This window comes from Nipponia nippon, unplaced genomic scaffold (assembly GCF_047370975.1).
Source record: "Nipponia nippon isolate SJK-2023a ecotype South Korea unplaced genomic scaffold, ASM4737097v1 scaffold_14, whole genome shotgun sequence".
Taxonomy (NCBI): Eukaryota; Metazoa; Chordata; class Aves; order Pelecaniformes; family Threskiornithidae; genus Nipponia; species Nipponia nippon.
Window position 1 is genome coordinate 2863405 of NW_028262330.1, and position 19107 is coordinate 2882511.

General features: G+C 46.3%; 1 protein-coding gene across 14 annotated transcripts in view; it reads left to right on the forward strand.

Annotated features, from left to right (window-relative positions):
• Positions 1-19107, forward strand: part of CACNA1G (calcium voltage-gated channel subunit alpha1 G) — a 152626-nt gene that overhangs the window by 110738 nt on the left and 22781 nt on the right. For 8 of the 14 annotated variants that reach the window (XM_087750491.1, XM_087750477.1, XM_087750489.1 and 5 more), the window contains 8 exons: positions 1336-1462; positions 4783-4908; positions 5523-5612; positions 6201-6393; positions 8869-8919; positions 14773-14924; positions 17340-17449; positions 18509-18642. In XM_087750491.1, coding sequence (XP_087606617.1) covers positions 1336-1462; positions 4783-4908; positions 5523-5612; positions 6201-6393; positions 8869-8919; positions 14773-14924; positions 17340-17449; positions 18509-18642 — 983 coding nt within the window. Of the gene's footprint in view, positions 1-1335; positions 1463-4782; positions 4909-5522; positions 5613-6200; positions 6415-8868; positions 8920-14772; positions 14925-17339; positions 17450-18508; positions 18643-19107 lie in introns of all 14 variants that reach the window. The other 6 variants (XM_087750479.1, XM_087750482.1, XM_087750487.1 and 3 more) reach the window with 2 other exon arrangements.

The window sequence follows — 19107 nt, forward strand, 5'->3', positions numbered from 1 at the left end:
CGTGCAACCTCTTCAGATGCCTTTCTCGGTCCCCCAGCTCTCCACCCCCAGGTCTGTAAGCCTGAATACCTCATTCATCTTGCCCAGCACGGTAAGATGGCTTCTCTAAATCACACGAGCCCTGTCCTTTCATTGTAGTATTGTCCTTGAGAGTATAGTATCATTTCTTCTTTTTTTTTTTTTTTTAACCTGCTTCAGTCATGACATCCATGTTATTCATCGCCAACCTTCCCGTATGAAATAATCTTCCGTTATGAAATTCTGTGCAGTACCAGACAGAGGGGAGCTACAGAAATGAGGTTAGATGCCTGTGGTCCTGCTGGTGAAGTTTCACCTGGATGACACCACTGGTTCAGTAGCTGAGGTTGTACAGTGGGTAAAAAGCGGAGACCGTGATAGTACTGAGGGGCAGCTCAAGTCTCCGTACGCAGCAGCACTATAAGGACACGTACAGGGGTTTTTTATGGTGAGGGTGGTGAAACACTGGAACAGGTTGCCCAGAGAGGTTGTAGATGCCCCATTCCTGGAAATATTCAAGGTCAGGCTGCATGGGGCTCTGAGCAACCTGATGTAGTTGAAGATGTCCCTGCCCATTGCAGGGGGTTGAACTAGATGGCCTTTAACGGTCCCTTGCCACCCAAACCATTCTATGATCACTACAGATCTGCAGGCAGCTGTGTAAGAGTGGCTGCTCCATCTCACAGACCGAGACAGGGAAATCAAGAACCTTGCCTAAAACCACGCAGGAATGGACACTGGGAGGCCCTGCCTTTGCAGTCCTGGACAGGCTACAGGTGTAAAGGTGTGTGTTTGTGGATGGCCCAAACCAAGAGGCTGGATCCCAGGGAAGGCGTGATCAAGGCTGGAAACCTAGAGAGCTCTTTGGACCAAATGATAGGAAAAGTGAAATGCCAAGGCTTGAATATATTATAGTGAATCCTAACTAGAAGATGCTGATCAGCAAACAGATCAAGAATAGGTAGTGGGTTAGATTAAAACCAGCATTCCAATTTTGAAAAATATGGAGCTAGCTTATATATCTTCCTTTCCTAGGTCTTTCTCCAGTGACTTTTCTGGGCTGGCTCCTCGTACGTGGTCTCCTCCTCCTCCTCTTTTATGCAAAGCTGTATGTGTAGGCAGAGACCCCTTTCACTCAAACACCTCCATAATCTCACAGGTCAATCTTCCAGAACTACTTCTTCCATGACTTTTGAGTTATTTGCCATTCTAAAAAAATTCCCTAATGCTGTTTTCTCCACATTTTCTATCTTGGTAGGAGGCAGAACTGGGCGAGAACAGGACTAACATAGCTTTTGTGCTTTCTTGCCCCTACAGAGTCATTAGTCGAGCCCAAGGATTGAAGCTGGTGGTGGAGACTCTCATGTCATCTCTGAAGCCCATTGGGAATATCGTGGTCATCTGCTGTGCCTTTTTCATAATCTTTGGGATCCTAGGAGTTCAGGTGAGTTCCATGTAAGCCTCAGTACCTAACCCAAAAGCGTAACGAGCCCCAGACGGCCCCACATCTGGGTAGCTGTACCAATGGGCACGCTATGAGCCTTTCTGAAACCAAACCAATGGGCTGTCTGGCCTTCTCGAGGAACGCTCCTTGCTCCTAGTGAGGAGGAAGCAGATTTCCCATTATTGGCCAGCCATTAAAAACTCATTAACAATCACAACCTAACAAGAGTGGCCCAGCTACACGCATCCCTAGCCATAGCTGAAGGAGCAGTGGTTAGGGTCAGTTAGCAGGGTTGGGTTTGCCTCCCTCTGGTTCCATTGAGGTTTTGTGCCCAGCTCTGGAAACGCGTGTTGGTTTTGAATCTGTACCTTTGCCATAGCTAACAGCCTGCCATGACTCAGACCCGAGGGCTGACACAGCTCTCGGCCCCCGCCCCAGCAGCACAGCGTGGCCTTTCTAGTGCTCTAAGACACATTTATTCCTGACTGCCCAGTCTTGGCTATGTGTCGCTTGATGTGTTGAACTTTCTTGAAGCTTCCCTGTTGCATGCAGTGATACAAAAGCCAACACGATGACCCCCTCAAAGGCACAGAATGGGCTTTCTTCATCCTTTCCCCACCTCAAGGACTTCTGCTCTGCCTGCAGCGGGACATGAATCAAGCCATTTCTTCACTTTCTTCCCCTGGCCACACCACAGATGGGCCAGGCATGACATGTACCACCAGAAAAATTCTGCTCAGGCAAACTGTTAGATCCCATTCCTGTTGCATCTGGGAGATAACATGGGGACGTCTCCCCTCCACCTTTCTTCTAGGTATAAACCAATGGGAAAATAGAAACTCTCAAAGCTGAAATTGTTGGTTTGTAAACTCCAGAGAGACCTTGACCTGGAGATTCAGTCAGATTCTTACAGTTTGTGTAACTGAAATCTTGCAGAAATAGAGATTTCTGAGTCTGCCTCCTGCCAGCTCTGCTGGCAACATCCTCGGTCCCAGGAGCGCAGGAACCCGGGGGAGAAGTGGCAGAGTTTCCAGTGCAATTGGTTTCTCATTACCTGAGAAGAAGAGATTGTTTCATATAAATATTCTGACATAGCACTTATTTCTTTCTGAAGTTTATCTGATCTGTCACAGCCAGCTTTGGAAAGCAGCTCTGTTCGGCTTTGTTTTGAAAAGGTGTCTTATACAATATTTTATACTAATATACTGTTTAAATAATAAATACAGCATTGAAAATAAACAGAGAATAAAATCATGCCATCCATAACCATCTCGGCAGCTAGATTGGCTTAGCATTAGAGTACAACAACATCCATCCATTATACTAAACAGATTCATAAAACTAAGCATATCCCGTAAAACAATATAAAACTCAGACTCAGGAAAATTGATGCCAAACAACAAAACTTGCAGTATGCTCTTTGAATTTCCTCCCTGCTAATTGTGATTGCTTTCCCTAGTGACTTGCAGTCTTACGTTAAATTGTCATGACTGTTGATGTGCTTAAGCGGTAGATACAAGCAAGACTGATCCTGTATTCAGGATGCAAAATTCTCAGTTAATATTTATGGCTAATTAGGTGTAAGATGAAGGCCATAGCTATTTCCTGTAAAAAGTTGATCTCTCAAAGTTACAGTTGGTTCTCGCATGTAAATATAAACTGGGGATCAAACTAGAGGGTTTTAACGCTATTAAAATCCAGACGTCCAGGTTTCTAACAGCGTCTCCTCTTAGCGAGACTGTTTTTATTGTAGAGCTTGTCCACGCGTGAATAGTCATTAATAAGACAGAAGAAATAGATTGCTAGAACGAGTACAGTAGGAATCACTGGGTCTTTCGCTTTTGGAAGTCCTAAAACCTGAAGCACTGGCAGGGATCAGCATTTTTGCAAATGGGGCTTTGTAGTTCCAAACCCCGTTAGTAGCTGGGTTACTGCTCCCATCTGAGTGGCATTACAGTCCCGCTCCTGGAGAAGTTATATTTATAGACAGTATATTAAAAACAGTTGTTTACCTTCCTGCTTAATTAAAACTTTTCTCTGTGAAGGCTATATCTCCCCAGTCTGCCTTACCCACGGATAGTGTTTCTCCATGGAAAGATCAGGGAATACTTCTCTTCTTGCATCCAGAAGTTTTATGACTGCATTGAGGGGGGATTAATTTTGCATGCCTAGAGAACATCCTTCTGCTGTTGATTTCCAAAGGAAACCCATGGAGCAATGCGTGGGTTTATCTTGTTCGCTATTATTTCTACTGATATTTGTCTAGAACAACAGATCAAAACCCATCAGTGTCTTTTCTCTGTATACCCAGGTGGTGTTTTAAGAAGCCTGGAGAGCAGGCTGCCATTTCCCCCCAAAACAGTAATGTCAATACCTTCTGTCAGCAAATAAAACCAGATTTGTTGGATGTCTCCCGGGCTTTGATACCATCCATCCTCCTAGCATCAATCACCCTGTCTGAAGCAGTAATCATCCCCTGCCACTCTCTGTTCCATGTGCGGGAAGCACCAGGTCTAGAATTAAACGCGTGGAGGCTCCTGTTCCTCGTGCAGGTGTAAATCAGGAGCTGACTCCCCAGGAGCTGCGTCTCTCCTGGCTTACACCAAAGGAAATAAGCTCAGGATCAGGTACCCAGCACCAGTCAGGCTTGACTCCTTAAGCTCTGCACAAGGAATAATTTCAGAGACTCCTGCACGGATTGCAGAGCCTAATGATGGCTGGAGAAGAGCATTCAGGATCAGAGACCGGAGCTGGACTGACAGCAGTCTTGATTCAGCGAGAGCCCAACGTCACTCGCAGCAGCTCGGCTGCTCTCCGACACGTCCCCTTGTGATCTGTAGGAGCAGAGCTTAGTCCATCGCTGTGCCTCTTCAGTGCCACCTTTTCTCTGCTGACAGAGGGCCCCCATTACATTTAATTTGTCGGTGACTCTTGAAACCAGCATCATTAACTGGGCTGGAGTCACCGGAGTGATTCCGTGTGTGGCAAGAAGCCATTAGCTGGTCTGGGCTATTAGCCATGGCTACACTTGAGCTGGCGACCCAGAAGGAAAGGCCTTTAGGCCAGCCTCAGATCACTGAACCAGACAACTTAATGCACGAGGTGGGTGTCCTAAATGATGCGAAATCATGCATTTGCTCATTAGGTGCATATTGTACAGGCTGCTCGCGCTTAATAACCAGCACGAATGAGGCCATTTCCCTTAACTTCTCTGGCGGGCGTGGGCTGTCCAGAATACCCCAGGAGAAATGCCCACCATCTGCAGAGAAATCCTGTGGACCGAACCCTTACCTTTCCTCTCTTCTTTGCGTGTTTTGCAGCTTTTCAAAGGCAAGTTTTTTGTCTGCCAGGGGGAGGACACCAGAAACATCACAAATAAATCGGATTGTACAGAAGCAAGCTACAAATGGGTCCGGCACAAGTATAATTTTGATAATCTCGGCCAGGTATTAATAGAATGGTAATCTGCTTCTTTGCTCCTTTACCTTCCTTGACTTAAAACCTGTGCATTATTATCCCAGGGGATTTTCTTACAGGGCACTACCAGTCGCAGTAAATATTCAGTTCACATACACAGCATTCTGTCTCTGTAAATCCCAAAGGTAGTGTTTCCAAGCAGGCATACATTTCTTTTCGGAACAGAACAAGCACATGTGGCTTCGTGGAGTACTTAATTGCTTCACTGCTACATAACAAACCAAATATATCTTGCAGAAGGGCTTGTCTAATAGAGCCGGACACTTCCAACCACCTCTGCAACACAGCCTTATTTTAGCAGCATGGTAAGGACTAATTAGTTGGGAGCAGTAGAGACCTGGAGGGTGGAAATGAAACTCCTTTTGTCTTCGGCTTTGTGGTTTCCAAATTAGCACTCATTGCTGAACTGGGCGCTGACATTGATAAGGTTTTTGCTGCCAGGAGAAACTTTGGGCATCAAAGTGTCCTATTATCAGACAGGTAATGATAATCTCCAGACAGGAAAGGGCAAAGAGGAGTAAAATGTTACAGGTAAAAGAGCTGAAGTGCAACTCTGTCTAACTTTTTTTCCATGTATTTCTAGGCCCTGATGTCTCTCTTTGTTCTGGCCTCCAAGGACGGGTGGGTGGATATCATGTACGATGGCTTAGATGCTGTGGGAGTTGACCAGCAGGTACGTGCTCTAGCAGAGCTGTCAGAAACGAGTTGTCAAAGGCCGCACGTTTTGGCTCTTGTTTTGCAAAATCCTGTTGGCTTCCACAGTCAGATGGGGTTGTGGGGCTGGGATCGAGGGAGCCGTTTAGCCCAACGCCTGGGGCAGGACAAGGAGTCCAGTGAGAAGTCTGGATTTGGACCTAGCCTTTTCCCTACAGATTTTGCAACACGACTGGTGTAACTAGCGTTAGGAGAACTGCACCTATCGAAGAACGGTTTGACTTTAAGCAATTTGGACATTTCAGGAGAAAAGAAGTGCTTTGTGTAGGTACAGGTTTTCAGTGAGGGACTTACAATAGCTGCAAAGGATGCTGCTGTCCTGCTGCTGGCAGAACAGAGGTGGCTTTTCTGTCCTCAACGTGCTTTGTGTTTTGGGAGCATTCAGTTAAAATGTCTCAGAGGGCTCTAATTTTCAGGAAGAGCAGAGCACACCGAGCTGCCTCAAAGGGGCACCCACGGGTTTTGTGGATGGGGCAGCTGTATCAATTTGCTCCCTTTTTTTTTTTCTTTGAGGTTCAGTTGATATTTGCCTTCCTCCACTTTGCAGCCAGTCATGAACTACAACCCATGGATGCTCCTCTACTTCATCTCCTTCCTGCTGATCGTGGCCTTCTTCGTCCTCAACATGTTCGTGGGGGTGGTGGTGGAGAATTTCCACAAGTGTCGGCAGCACCAGGAGGAGGAAGAAGCCAAGAGGCGGGAGGAGAAGAGGCTTCGCCGGCTGGAGAAAAAGAGAAGGAGTAAGGAGAAACAGATGGCTGGTCGGTAGTCTTTCCACATCTTTCTGAGTCCTGCTTGACCTTCCACACGATCCCCTCCTCCCTCCCCTCCCTGCCTCGCGTCTGGTGATCATTCTTCTCCCAAAAGCATGTCCAGCTATAAAATTTGCATGAAGGAAGTAGTGTCGTTCTAGGCTGAGCAAGGAGCCATGGAAGCCTTTTTAATGGCTGCATGATTTGCAATGACTTTTTCGTTAGAGGTTATTTAAATTAAAATATAATAATAATCAGACCTGGAACTTCTTGGATAGCAGAGCTCAGTGTTACACAAATAGTGACAACTGCAAAGATCAGCAGGCCCGGATGGCACCATAAATCTTCTGAGTCATGAGCACTGTTGCTGATAACTGGATCCACTATTTGGTTTATTACAGCCTTGTAATGCCACAGTGATGTTACCTGTCCCATTTATCAAGCAGGTTTATTTATTGGCACAGTAACACCACTGCTATTCAAGAGTGTAATAAAATAATGGAGCCATCGCATTCTAGTAATGCTTAAAAACTCCTTAGAGAAACATATCAATGCATTTGCTTGAGAAATACAGATTAGAAAAAAAAAAAAAAGCATTTGAGGAGAGTAACTAACTAGACGACATAGCACTGATGCAAATTGAACCAAACTCCAAACTGGATGCGCAAGCTTGCAGCCCTGCCTAGAGAAGGCTTTACAGGTGAAAGGAGGTTAGCCCTCCGCTCTGCTAAAAGTCTCCAACCTGACGTTTGTCTTTTAGTCTTTTTTTTCTTTTAATTTCGTCGAATAAGTAAGAAATAAGTCAGCCAGAGGCCACAGGTCGGAGGTACTCTTCTTCTCGCATGCTCTCTCTTCTGACTGAACTTTCTCCGTTGCCCTTCGTGTCCATGGCCTCACGCTTTCCCTCCCTGGTCAGTCCGCCTGCTGCTCTCGCCGTGTCCCCTTTCACATCTCTTCTCTATCTTTGACAGACTTCAGTACTGTTTAAGAGGCTGTCTGATCAGGCGCTTGTTCCGAAAGCTGGTAATATTAAGTCTGTTTTATATTTTTTAATAGTCTAAGAGGTGTTTAATAGCTGTGACAGGCTTAATCATGCAACCGCGTACCACAACGGTGTCTCGGCCTCTCTCAGTTCAGCACTTACCCAGCACTTTCCTTTGGTCACATCTTTAAGTCCCATGAGCTTCACAGGCTTTGTAACCAATAGGAGGTATCACACCAGCCTTTGGACATCAAACTTTGGTTTATCCCGAGAGCCTGGCTTCCCCGATGGCCAGTGGAAAGCTGGGGACTTCCCTCAAGAGTGGTGGGGGACATGTTAGACTGTTCTCAGTTAAGTGGGATACAGATGGAAAGAATTTTTTTTTTGTTTTTTTTTAAATAAAGAAAATGCCTAGAAAGCTCTTTCGGTCAGTCCAAGTTCCCAAACACAGTTTCAGGCTGATGAGTTAGAAAATGTTTTTAGAGGCTGGATAGAAAGATCCCTATTTAAAGTTGCAGTTTTGGAAAGCAGACATTTCTGTAGAAGAAAAATAGATGTTTAGTTATTATCAATGACCTTATTTATAATGCTAGAGGAACTCGACGAAGAAAAGACGTAAGTCTGGGCAATTTCCCAGCGGGAAGGAATCACAAACCATCCTTGGAGATGTAGTTATTCATTCAGTCCTATGAAATGCCTAATTAAAGAGGCAATAAACAGCTATTTTACCGAGGATCAAATATTGCTGAGTATTCAATCGCCATAAAAACCTTTCAAGAGCAAAGTACGAAGCCCTCCAAATCGCTTCAGAACAGTTTTCCCAATTCGCGTTCAGTGAAACGTTGGTTTTAATTGACCATGTCAGCTTTGCCCTCGGAGGCAACAGATGTCATTGCTTAACTTCATTCTCCATGGTGGGAACTTGCAGATGATACCAAGACTAGGGCTTTGATTATGCCAGCAACTGCATGGGAGTTCCTTTCAGCTGGGCATGTCCAAGCCAAACTAGGGAGGTCAGACATAGCCAGACGTAGACATCTAACCGGTCGCACAGTCATTTTTGATCGTAGACTCTTCAAATGCATTTACCCAATTGGACATCAGAAAAGCATGTGGGACCCCAGCTCGGTGAGATGTAGGCAGACGCAGGATGGTCGCTGTAAGGTGCGCTGGCCCAGCAGGATAGGTACAAAGTCCGTCCTTCAGAAGTGTCTTCTCCTTCATCATCGTCAAGCGAGGGGGTTCTCAGGGATCTCTTGGGCTTCCACCTGTGCACGCGGGAGAAGCACAAGAGCCCTTCCTTTTTCACGATGAGCACACGTACCTGACCCAACCCTTCATGAGGCACAAGGAGAGGATCCCGCAAGGAAACGTTCCCGGTAGAGGCAATGGAGAGCCTGAGAGCTGTAGGGACCTCTGAAGGGGAAGGGAAGTCTTGCCGTGTGTCCTGCCGGGTCATTAATGCCGTTTCGTTCTTTTAGATCTAATGCTGGATGATGTATTAATGGAGAGCTCAGCCAGTGCAGTGCAAGGTACTGGGAAGTCGGCACGTCTCGTCCCACTTGAATGGCAGTGCTGTGTCACTAACGGCTGGCCACCGCTGCTGTGAGGCATCCCACTAAACCTCGTGTGTGGTGCAAAGCTCGTTTGCTTACTTCATGGCACACGCATATCATTCTGAACTGCAGGTCTGCAGACCTGGCTCAGGACTGACACTTGCAAACCCTTAATTTACCCCTCGATCATGTTATGTTCTTCAGTATTTTTTTTTTCTGGTTTTCATTAAGACACTGTCAGACTTTTCATGGCTTTTTTTTTCCTCCTTTTTTTTGTTTTTGTGTTTTCTTAGAGAATAATGACTGGACTGTGAAATGGGTCCTTTATTGTTTGCTCTAGCTTTCTAACCACCAACTTAGGAACCTCCAAATAATTTGCAGGAGTGTCTCTGGAAGGCAGGCAGTCTCGCTTAGGGAGGTTATTTCATTATTTTCTAGCCCTTGCTCATTGCTCCACAAATGCTGTGCTTCAGGGAGGCACAGTATTTTTTCAGCAGGGTAAAATTCAGTATAGTGCAGAGCCTCAGTGCTTTAACGGAGAGATCAGCCCCACGCCAACCCTCAGCGTGGACGTGGGATTTAGCCGTTGTACTGCCCAGATTGTAAATTCTTCGTATTGATTGAGACTCGCTTGACCCATGAGGCATCTTGTGAATTAAAAGAAATAAAGATGCCACCTCCAAGCCTTTCCAGGTCCTAGTGGGGATGGACCAGCTGGGGACGGACCCCACTGCTGGCGTCTGACCTGGCCACCCCGACCAGGGCTCGCTCGTGCCTCCCTTTCCCGTCCCCCCTTGCCAGGACTCTGCTCAGGGCTGCAAATCTGTCCCTTGCTCTTTTTATTTTTAGGAGAAGCTTTGATCTGGCAAGCATTTTGTTTAATTCATAACTTAAGAATATTAGCCTGAATAATTAAAGAGGCGCCAACATAGAAACAAATACAGCAGTAATTTTTGACAAAATAATATACTAGGAAAATTGTGCCATTAAAACTCTGACCTGTGAACAAGCTCCCACTCCTTGAGATGGGAGCGGGGCTCCATCCATCCCTCACATATTTCAGGGATATTTGATTAAATAAAAATTGCAAGGTGAAGGCTATCGGCTTTCCCTGCAGAGGATAACTCGGGGTGACCGAGGTTCCTACCTTATATTCCTAACGCCTTGTTGGAAGTTATCACAACATGCTTTAATAAATCCTGAATCTCCTTCCCATTACCATTCCTGATATTTTTATTTCTTTGCCTTCATTCTTGCTCTTCTTGGTAGGCCTCCTGTCCTCTCCCGCGAACCAGGGGCGGCACGAGGGGGGGTCTTGTCACTGGGTTTGGGGGCCTGTTTATTTTTTCTTCTTTTTATTTGGTTGTGACTTCTCTCCTGCTCCTACAGAGCTACATCACGCTGTCTTACTTTATTTTATTTTTAAGGCATTGAACTCATTCTAAACCCTTCCGTTATCCCACACAGGCTCAGAAAGACTCTTAGAGTTTGCCTTTAAAACGTGTGCAATTGTCAGGTCTGTGCTTTGTGCTTCCTTTTGTTGCCTTTTCTTTGGATCCAGTGGTAGTGAATGCGCCATGTGGCTCTTCAGGCACTTGGCACAAGGGAATAGAAAGGTTTTATTTCTGAACCTGACTGTTGGGGATATTAAGGAATCAGTCCCGGGTGCTGTAGATGAACCTCCTGTGGTTCAACGAGAAATCTGGAGTCGTGACCCCAAAGCTTCCACGCATCTCTGCACTTACAGAGGGCTTCTTTTCTCTTTCTGTGAAGATAAGATGGAGTATTGTGTGTGCGTGCTGCTGCCTGGTGCTGAGTGAGATATTATAATTTTATTTTTTCCTTTTTTTTTTTCCCAAGTCTGCATTCTATCACAACTGGAATCTTCTCAGTGGAAATAACTTATCATTTTCCATTTTGCCTTTTTTTTTTTTTTAATAAATCCATTCAGTACAATAAAAGCCAAGTAAAATGCTGTGTTTAAATAAAAAAAATTCCTTCAGTGCAAACTACTTTTTAACCTAATAATATTCTTAATACAGTTTGTAAATCCAGCTGCGTCACGGGCTCATTGCTCACTGGTTTGCCGCTGTCCTCCAGATATACTCTGACCTGCAAAGTAGTTAATTCCCTTATTATAGGAGAAGGAAGAAGCTGGAGGAGACGGTAATGGAATTGTCCCACTCTCGTGAATTCCAATTTCCCGTGCCCACGCACCTCTGGCTCGAAAGCCACCTCGGGGAAAGTGGCAATTTCTCTCTTGACAGGGCTATATTCGGAGGCAGACGCTATTCGGAGATATTTTGGAGCTGCATGCCCAGCCCAATTCCGCCCGAAAAAATGCAGTTAACGGGAAGAGAGCGGCCCCGGCCCCATCTGCAGCGGCACCGGCAGGACCGGCCGAGCCCTGCGACCCTCAGGGAGCTGGCAGCGGCACTGCCCAGCGAAACCAGGGGTGCCGCCAGCGCTGCTCTGCTGGTCCCTGGTGCCATTTTGCAGGTCACGTCCTAGAGCTGTCAGACGAACAGCGGCACGGGGCTTAACGCCCCAAACCTGGGCTGCGATCGCCGAAGGGAGAAGTTGGAGCAGGCTTAGGAATGGGAAATGTTTATCCTGCAACAGCAATGGTCATCGCCTTTCCAAACGGGCAGGAGAGGACGGCGATGAATTTGGCTACCCCAGACACAGGCTGGGGCTGCCGTGCTCTGCCTCCCAGCCCTCGTCAAGGGGATCAATTATAATCCCACGGGATGATGCCAGGAAGAGTACAGAATGTCTGCCTGGGAAACAACTTGAGTTGAGAGCCCCTAAAAATGATAAATTAAAACTGAGTGGCCCCCATGCCAGGCACCCGCTTCCCGTGCCGGCGCGGTCCCCTTAGACCACCATCGCCCAGGAGGAACGGGCAGTGGGACTGTCCCAAGCCAGCTCTCAACCAGCTGCAAAATCTCCTTCCTACCTGGGTTAGGAGGAGATTGCTCAGGCTCCACTGTCTGAGCTGATTTTCTGCAGTGTAAAAATATCTAAACTTGAGCCACTTCTCCCTCGCCCCCGCTCCTGGCCTCCAGCCACGGTGAAGCAGCTCGATTTACACCCTGTTTACCAGCCTGATGTCCTGTAGTGGGCTTTTGCTGTATTTCCCCATCTTCTCACGTTCTCATTCTGCCAATTCTTCTTTTGTTCATTTGCTCTCCTCCTCTTTTCCTTAACGCCATGTGTGCCGGGAAGCCAAGTTAACCTTTCCAGTAATAACCAAGACTAACCCAGAGCTCTTGTTGTTCTTGACACAGTGTATTGTAACAGTACAGTAATGTGGTGTTGTGTTAGTTGTGAAGTTCACCACCTGGAGTTTAACAGATGTCTGTATTTCCCAAGATGTTGGTATTGTTTAGATCTTTACTGCAATAATTAGAAATGATACTGTGTGACAGGGGGCACGGGCTTTGCACTTAGATGATTATACATGAGCAACACCCAACTTCTCTGCAGAACTGCGCAGCTTGGGTTAAATAAATGGTATTTATACAATAGCGAGACAATGGTTTATCTGTTCAGAAAGTTCCCTGCCCACCTTCACACAGTAGCTGTTTATCTATAGTCCTCGGACAGCATGCCAGCTTGCGTGGTTCATCTCACGGTAACGTCTGTATTGCACTAACACGCATGGCCGGCATGCGGCGACCGGTGAGGCGAGCGGTGGCATGATTCATGGACAGGGTTGACAAATCCTCTCTTAACAAAGTTAACGGGGGAGGATGAAGCATTTACTAACGGTAATTTTCTAAGGCTGCAAGGGCATCTGCAACGGCAGCATCCAGAGACGTTTGGCTGTGGAAACCTGGGGGCACGTGCTGGGCAAGGCGAAAAGGAGCTTTGGCGTTTGGGAGAGGGGGGACGCGGAGGGCGAGAGCCTTGGCAGCTACGTGAGCAATTGGCGGCCCTGCTGATAAGGCCGTGCACTGGCTGATCCAGGTGCAGGAGCCCTGCACAGGAGACGTTTTACAACCTCCCTCTAAATCCTCTCTCTGTTCTAACAGCGTCGGTGCTGTTCTGTAGGATTTGGAATTACCTGTCAATCAAAGCTCAGAAAAAATTGAATTCCAGTGTAATTATTCATAACTAAATCCACTGCAAGAAAAGGCAGAAACATGGACGTTTTTCTTTTTGAATGTGAATTATACATAAATGTAGAAGAAGTAAGTGATCCAATTACAATGGCGTTTCTTTCTGAGATGATAAGTTGGTTCATAAAAATAGGTCCTATTCCTAACCTAATTGTATTCAAACATTTTAGTTAATTTGCTACTCATAATTTAGCATAATGTGATCGAGATATCTTGACTTTATGGAGATTTATGCAGATTCTGAGATATCTGACAAAGTCTTATGAGTGAGTCAGCAGCTACCAGTCTGCTTTTTTGTAAGCACTCAATAGAATCAGCATGAAAATTCATTTTATAGACCTCTTCATCGATACCGTGCTTTAGCACTCAGGTACAGATCACCTAAAACACACTGCAGATCAGAGAGTGAATATTAACACTGCCTTTCATTTGATGAGACTGAAGAAGAATTTTGGGTGTTCCAAACCCCTACAGAATAAAACTGCTGAGTGATTTGTCTCTCTGGTCCCTGGGCTGTAAGGGAAAGGTCTGTCTCTGGAAAAAACAAAACTTCCCTGATTTGTCAGGATCCTGTTATGAAGCACGGAGCACATGAAACCATTAAATCTATGGGTTTGATTGCAATGTCATTGGCTATTGACAAAGTGAATTCTATTTCCAGGCCAAATTTAATCTTCTAAAATTAGTATTCCCTGAGGGCAACCCAAACCTGTGCTTCGTGGCTTCATTCTGCCCAACTTTTTGCTCGGAATAATGTATCAAACTGTACATTTGCTCAGCAGCACTAAATATCAAGCCATGTAATTCTTACAGCTCAATAATTTTCATAACCAGTTGATCATCTAATTACGAGAGTAATATTATGCTCTGACATATTCAAGACAGTCCTTTCCACTTCAATCTGCATTATAATGCCTCCTTGAAAATTGTCCTGAATTATATACTCAGCCTTGGCATTTCCTCATTAGAGATTAGGTGAGTAAATGAGTTTATCTCTAGGAACATTTGGGGTCTAAAGAGCATGTGTCATCCCTGAGGCAGCCGAACACGAGAATGAGTTGAACAGTGAAATCTGTACTTTGATAATCTTGTCTAAATGGAGGATCGTTATTTTGTAATCGCTAAGGCTGACTGATCAGTTTTCCTTGGTATTTTTATGGACCATTTTTCAGGGCTCTGACAGCCAAAGTGTTGAATTCTGTTCTCCCTACAGTTTACTGCAAAGAACATAATATGACTGAATTACTTCTCTTTCAAAGACCAGTGCTAACTCAACGGCCTGTATTTTTAAGCCATTGTTAGTAAAATCTGTCCCCAACATCTGACCATTAATTGGGCTTTTGGATACTTCGGGGGCTTTTAAGACCTTTTAATTTAAATTTAATTTAAATTTCCCTACAGGGAAAATATTCTTTAGCAGCACAATAGTCCCAGCTCACCTCATCCCTGATGCCATAAGGCTGAGTATAGCGCATGTCCCACTGAAGATGTTTAATGGATGTAAGATGACGGGAGCCCTGCTGTGTATTAAAAATGGTAACATGCCAGCAAGAAAAAAGGAAAAAAAAAAAAAAAAGACAGCATGTTACTGTAATCGGTCTAGAATTTATCATCTTTGGAGTTGGAAAGTGAGGGTGCATTGCCTTCAGAAAGACGCAGAGAAATGACTTGACGTGCCTCTCCGCTATCCTCCTCCCCGCTGCAGAAGCACAGTGTAAGCCCTACTATTCGGATTACTCCCGCTTCCGCCTCCTGATCCACCAGATGTGCACCAGCCACTACCTGGATTTGTTCATCACCGGAGTGATCGGCCTCAATGTGATCACCATGGCCATGGAGCACTACCAGCAGCCAAAGGTACCGGGACAGAGAGGGGGAAAAGCAGGGGGGGAACACACTCAGCTGTGGTGGGATGTGCTGATGGGCAGAGTTAAGGCCAGTTTTGCTGTTAGGCCCACATTCACCGTGCCCGACCTGGCCCTTCGCCCCGTGGCGTGTACCCATCCTTCATCTGGCTTCCAGCTCAAACCATGGCTTTTGGCACCTGGATCCCATTGCACCTCTCCCTTCTAGTTCAGTGCAAAGGGACTGCTTTGAAAACAAGGATGGGAGCAGGTTTATTTAGTTTGCTAGACGAGCTCGTCATTGAAATCTTCCATTTGACTTAGCATTGCCACCAAAAATAAGGAGAAAAAGGAAAAAGCATGGAAGAATTTGTGAAATGTTTCTTTTTGCAAAGTTTCTCCTAAATCCCTAATGTCCCATAGGGCCCAATTTTCACAGGCCCTGGATTCCATGCTTGTCCTTAAAATACATTTTAATATATTAGTGTGCTAAATTCCTGGGTCTTTGTCATATTCTGAAAATAAAAACAGCCTGTCCTGGGATGTCAGGTCTCTTGTGCGTAAGAATGAAATGGAATAGCTGCCTTTGCCATATAACTTGTACTTATTTTTATTAGCCACTTTCAGAATGAATAAATATAACACACAATAGGAGGAAATATTCTTTAAGACTAGACAGGACTTGAATACTTAATGTAAAAAAACCCAAACAACTAAGACATGCAAGCCAGGGGAAAAATATCCTCCAGCCTGTCATAAAGAAGCCAAAAAGTGAAAGGGCACAAGCCCAATTTATTCTTTCTGTTCAGGTCACCTTTAAATACCCTGGAAGGCTCATTGCATGATTCAGTCATTTGGTGATTAAAAAGGTTGTTGGCTAAGGAGCCCGTATTGGAATCGCTCTAGGGCATGCGTCTTACCGCAGTCGTTTTGCAGCTACATTTTCTCTTGTATTATAAAAACGTTGGGCAGGCTTTTGTTTTTAATTTTCTGTAGGAAAATAACATTTTGTCTCTAAGCCTCTGGTATGCAGCATCTGGGTAATAACTGCAAGCTTGGGCTGTGCTGAGATGACAGCACCGTTAGAGCCATGCACATGCTTGAGAGCCCTGCTGAATCAGGGCCCCAAAATCACTCTGGTCTGGGTAACTGGTGGCTGAGATCCTGCAGATATTTAAACCGCTGAACGTACCAGAGGGCTTCACATCCAATCTAACGATTGCTTGGCGTGTCGGTGCTGAAGGGGGTCGGTGGTGGGATACCCTGGGATGCCCTGTGGATGAGATCCCAGCCGGCGATGCCGCAGCTGCCCATAGAGAGGAGGGGCTGTGGTGCGCGTAGAGGTGGTTCGAGCAAAGAGCTGCTGGGCAGAGTCTGCTTTTGCCAAATAAATATGCTCGTTTGCTGGCAGAGCCCAGGTCCCCTGCAGTAGGACAGGGAGGCTCGTTCGGAGCCACGCTTCCTTTGGCACCTGGGCTCGTACTTCTTGGGCAGGTGAGGTGGTTTTCGTCCGTGGATGCTTGAAGCTGAACTGTAGCGTGAAGGCAGAGTGCATGGCTTAAATTCCCTCTACTGTGATTCCTCCTGCTCGGGGATCAGCAAATCTTATTTTTGGTGTGAGAGCACTCTGCTGCCATCTCCCACATTCCCTAACAGTGCTCTGGACACAGTTAATACCATCCCATTTGATGGACGTTATTTAAGAGGCCACGCAGGATGCTGCTACCACAGCGCTCCTCCACGAGCAGGACTTTTGGGATGAACTAATCTCTGATGTGGCTTAATGCCCGTCTGTGCAGGAGCTGTCCCAGCCAGGAGGCACCTGTAGTTAATGGCCAGGCTGTGACACCTGCAGAGGGAAGGGTGGGCAGAGGAAAACAGGAGGCACTGGCTCCTGCTGGCATGCCATCCCTCTCTTCTGCTCCTTGCCAAAAGCTCAAGGTGAGGAGTAAATGACAGACTGTCACAAAGAAGCCATTTGGCCAGCGCTTGCACAGTCCGGGCCAGCCCACGGCTCTTGCAGCACTGCACAAATAAGCAAGTGGGATGAAATTCAGCTTTCTGCTGAGAGCACGAGGGTTTTTGCATTGCTGACACCTGCAAATGCAGCAGCTCTTATCACTCGCCCAGGTGATCCCAGCCGGGGCTGTGTTGCTGCCGTGGGGTTTGAGTCGCGCCTTGGGTTTGTGTCAGCCCCTCCTGTGAGTTATAGCAGCTGGGCTGGGGCCAGGCAGAAATGCAGTCTGGGCACTCCCTGAAGTACTGGGACTTCTCCCTGGGACATTTGTCATCAGAGAGACCCCACGGTTGGAGCCTTTTTTCTGTAGTTTGGAAATAAGTAACTGGTGAAAGAAGAGGGCAGGTTTGCAGGCAGCAAAGCCCCTCAGCAGAGCTAGCATCTAACCTCGGTTCTGTGTCCACATCCCAGGTTCTTGATGAAGCCCTGAAGATTTGCAATTACATCTTCACCGTTATCTTTGTCCTGGAGTCTGTTTTCAAGCTTATCGCCTTTGGGTTTCGTCGCTTCTTCCAAGACAGGTAACAAAAGCTCCATCGTGGTTGCGGGGGCAGGAGCAGGTTTCTGGAGAGAGCTGCCCAAATTCAGTGTCCTGGACCCTGACACTCTTCCCGGTGACGTCAGTCTGACACGTGTGAACGCTTTTTGGTGTGACGGATTGAAACCAGGGTCGGTGGACACTTGGGATGTGAGCTGGAGAAAGGATCGTGCATGCCAAGGAGGGTGATTGCACCACTTTGGCCCATGGGGGTGGACAAAATAGGAGCGAGTCTCACACCGAGCGGCTGGTTCTCTTCTCACACCAGTTGCGTGTCCATATAATCAAGAGGACCTGGTGAAGTGACAAAATTTATGCCAGGAGAAAGAACCTGGTCCTGAGTGGAAGTGAAAGAGAAAAGGGACCTCTTTTTAAGCAGATGCTGAGCAGCAGATGAAATTGCTTCTTTTTCTAGATTTTCACTCTCTTACCTCACAAATACAGATTTTTCATCCTTGGTGACTCTTTCTCCACCCATTTTTGCCTCCTTCAATGTTAATACCAAGAGTGCCGGCACTGAGCAGGACTCGACACGACCCCTTTAGCAGCCAGGGGATGGTTCCACCCCTCTCCCCACATTTCAGGTGTCCGTGCTGGGATTACGCCTCTCTCCGACCTGGCACGAATCCTTGCGGTCTTTCCTTCGCCCAGCGGGATTTTTGTTGCAAGGACTGGACATGGGGTCCAGTTCTTTCTCGGGCAGATCTCACGCTGAGGTCCACGAGTGTCGTGTCTAGAAGTGGCCGGACAGATACCGCAGCGTCTCCCCTGAGGTCTGCAGCCTCTGGGTAGAAAACTGCCCAGCTTTTGTTTCTGTTTCCCCTCAGTCAAGAATATCTTTGGAATTGGCTGATTTTCTAATGAGATGCATTAGTTATAATGATTTCATAACATAACTGCTTTTGTATAATACCCTCAGAAAAATGCTGCAGATTCATTTGAGTGCTAGAACCATTGAAATGACTGGAATTCGTGTGAAACAAGCTACCTCCCCTTGCCAGCTTCTTAGTAGATGTTAAACTTCATTTTGTGTTGTCTCCAGATGGAACCAATTAGATCTGGCAATCGTGCTGCTGTCTATCATGGGCATCACTTTGGAAGAGATTGAGGTGAACGCTTCGCTACCAATTAACCCCACTATTATCCGAATCATGAGGGTTCTCAGGATTGCTCGAGGTGAGATGAATAATGCCTAATTGACTTGTGTTTGAGGTGCAAGGTCCCCTCCAGGAGAGAGTTAAGCATTGGGAAACGGTTCTGGGGCACATCCCCATCACGATGGGGATAGTTCTGGCATCAACAGGCTGTAAACAAATAAAAGAACAATGGGGGAAAATACTTGCGAGGAGCCAAAAAGCTGAGCCAACTGACCATGTGTTTCTATCTTAAGAGGACTTGAAGGCTGAGGACTTAAAATTAAAAATAAAGGAGAAATAGCTGTGGCTGTAACCACCAGAGATGTACCTGGAAAAGATATGCCAGCCAAATCAAAGTCGTCTCTAACAGGGATTAGAGAACGCAAACTTGAGTTCGTTGGCTTTAAAAGACAAGCATCTAATAAATATAATTTCCCGTGGGACTTTACATCTCACCACTTGGTGACAAAGCATGCCTCGTCACTCTGCATCCATCTGTCCCCTC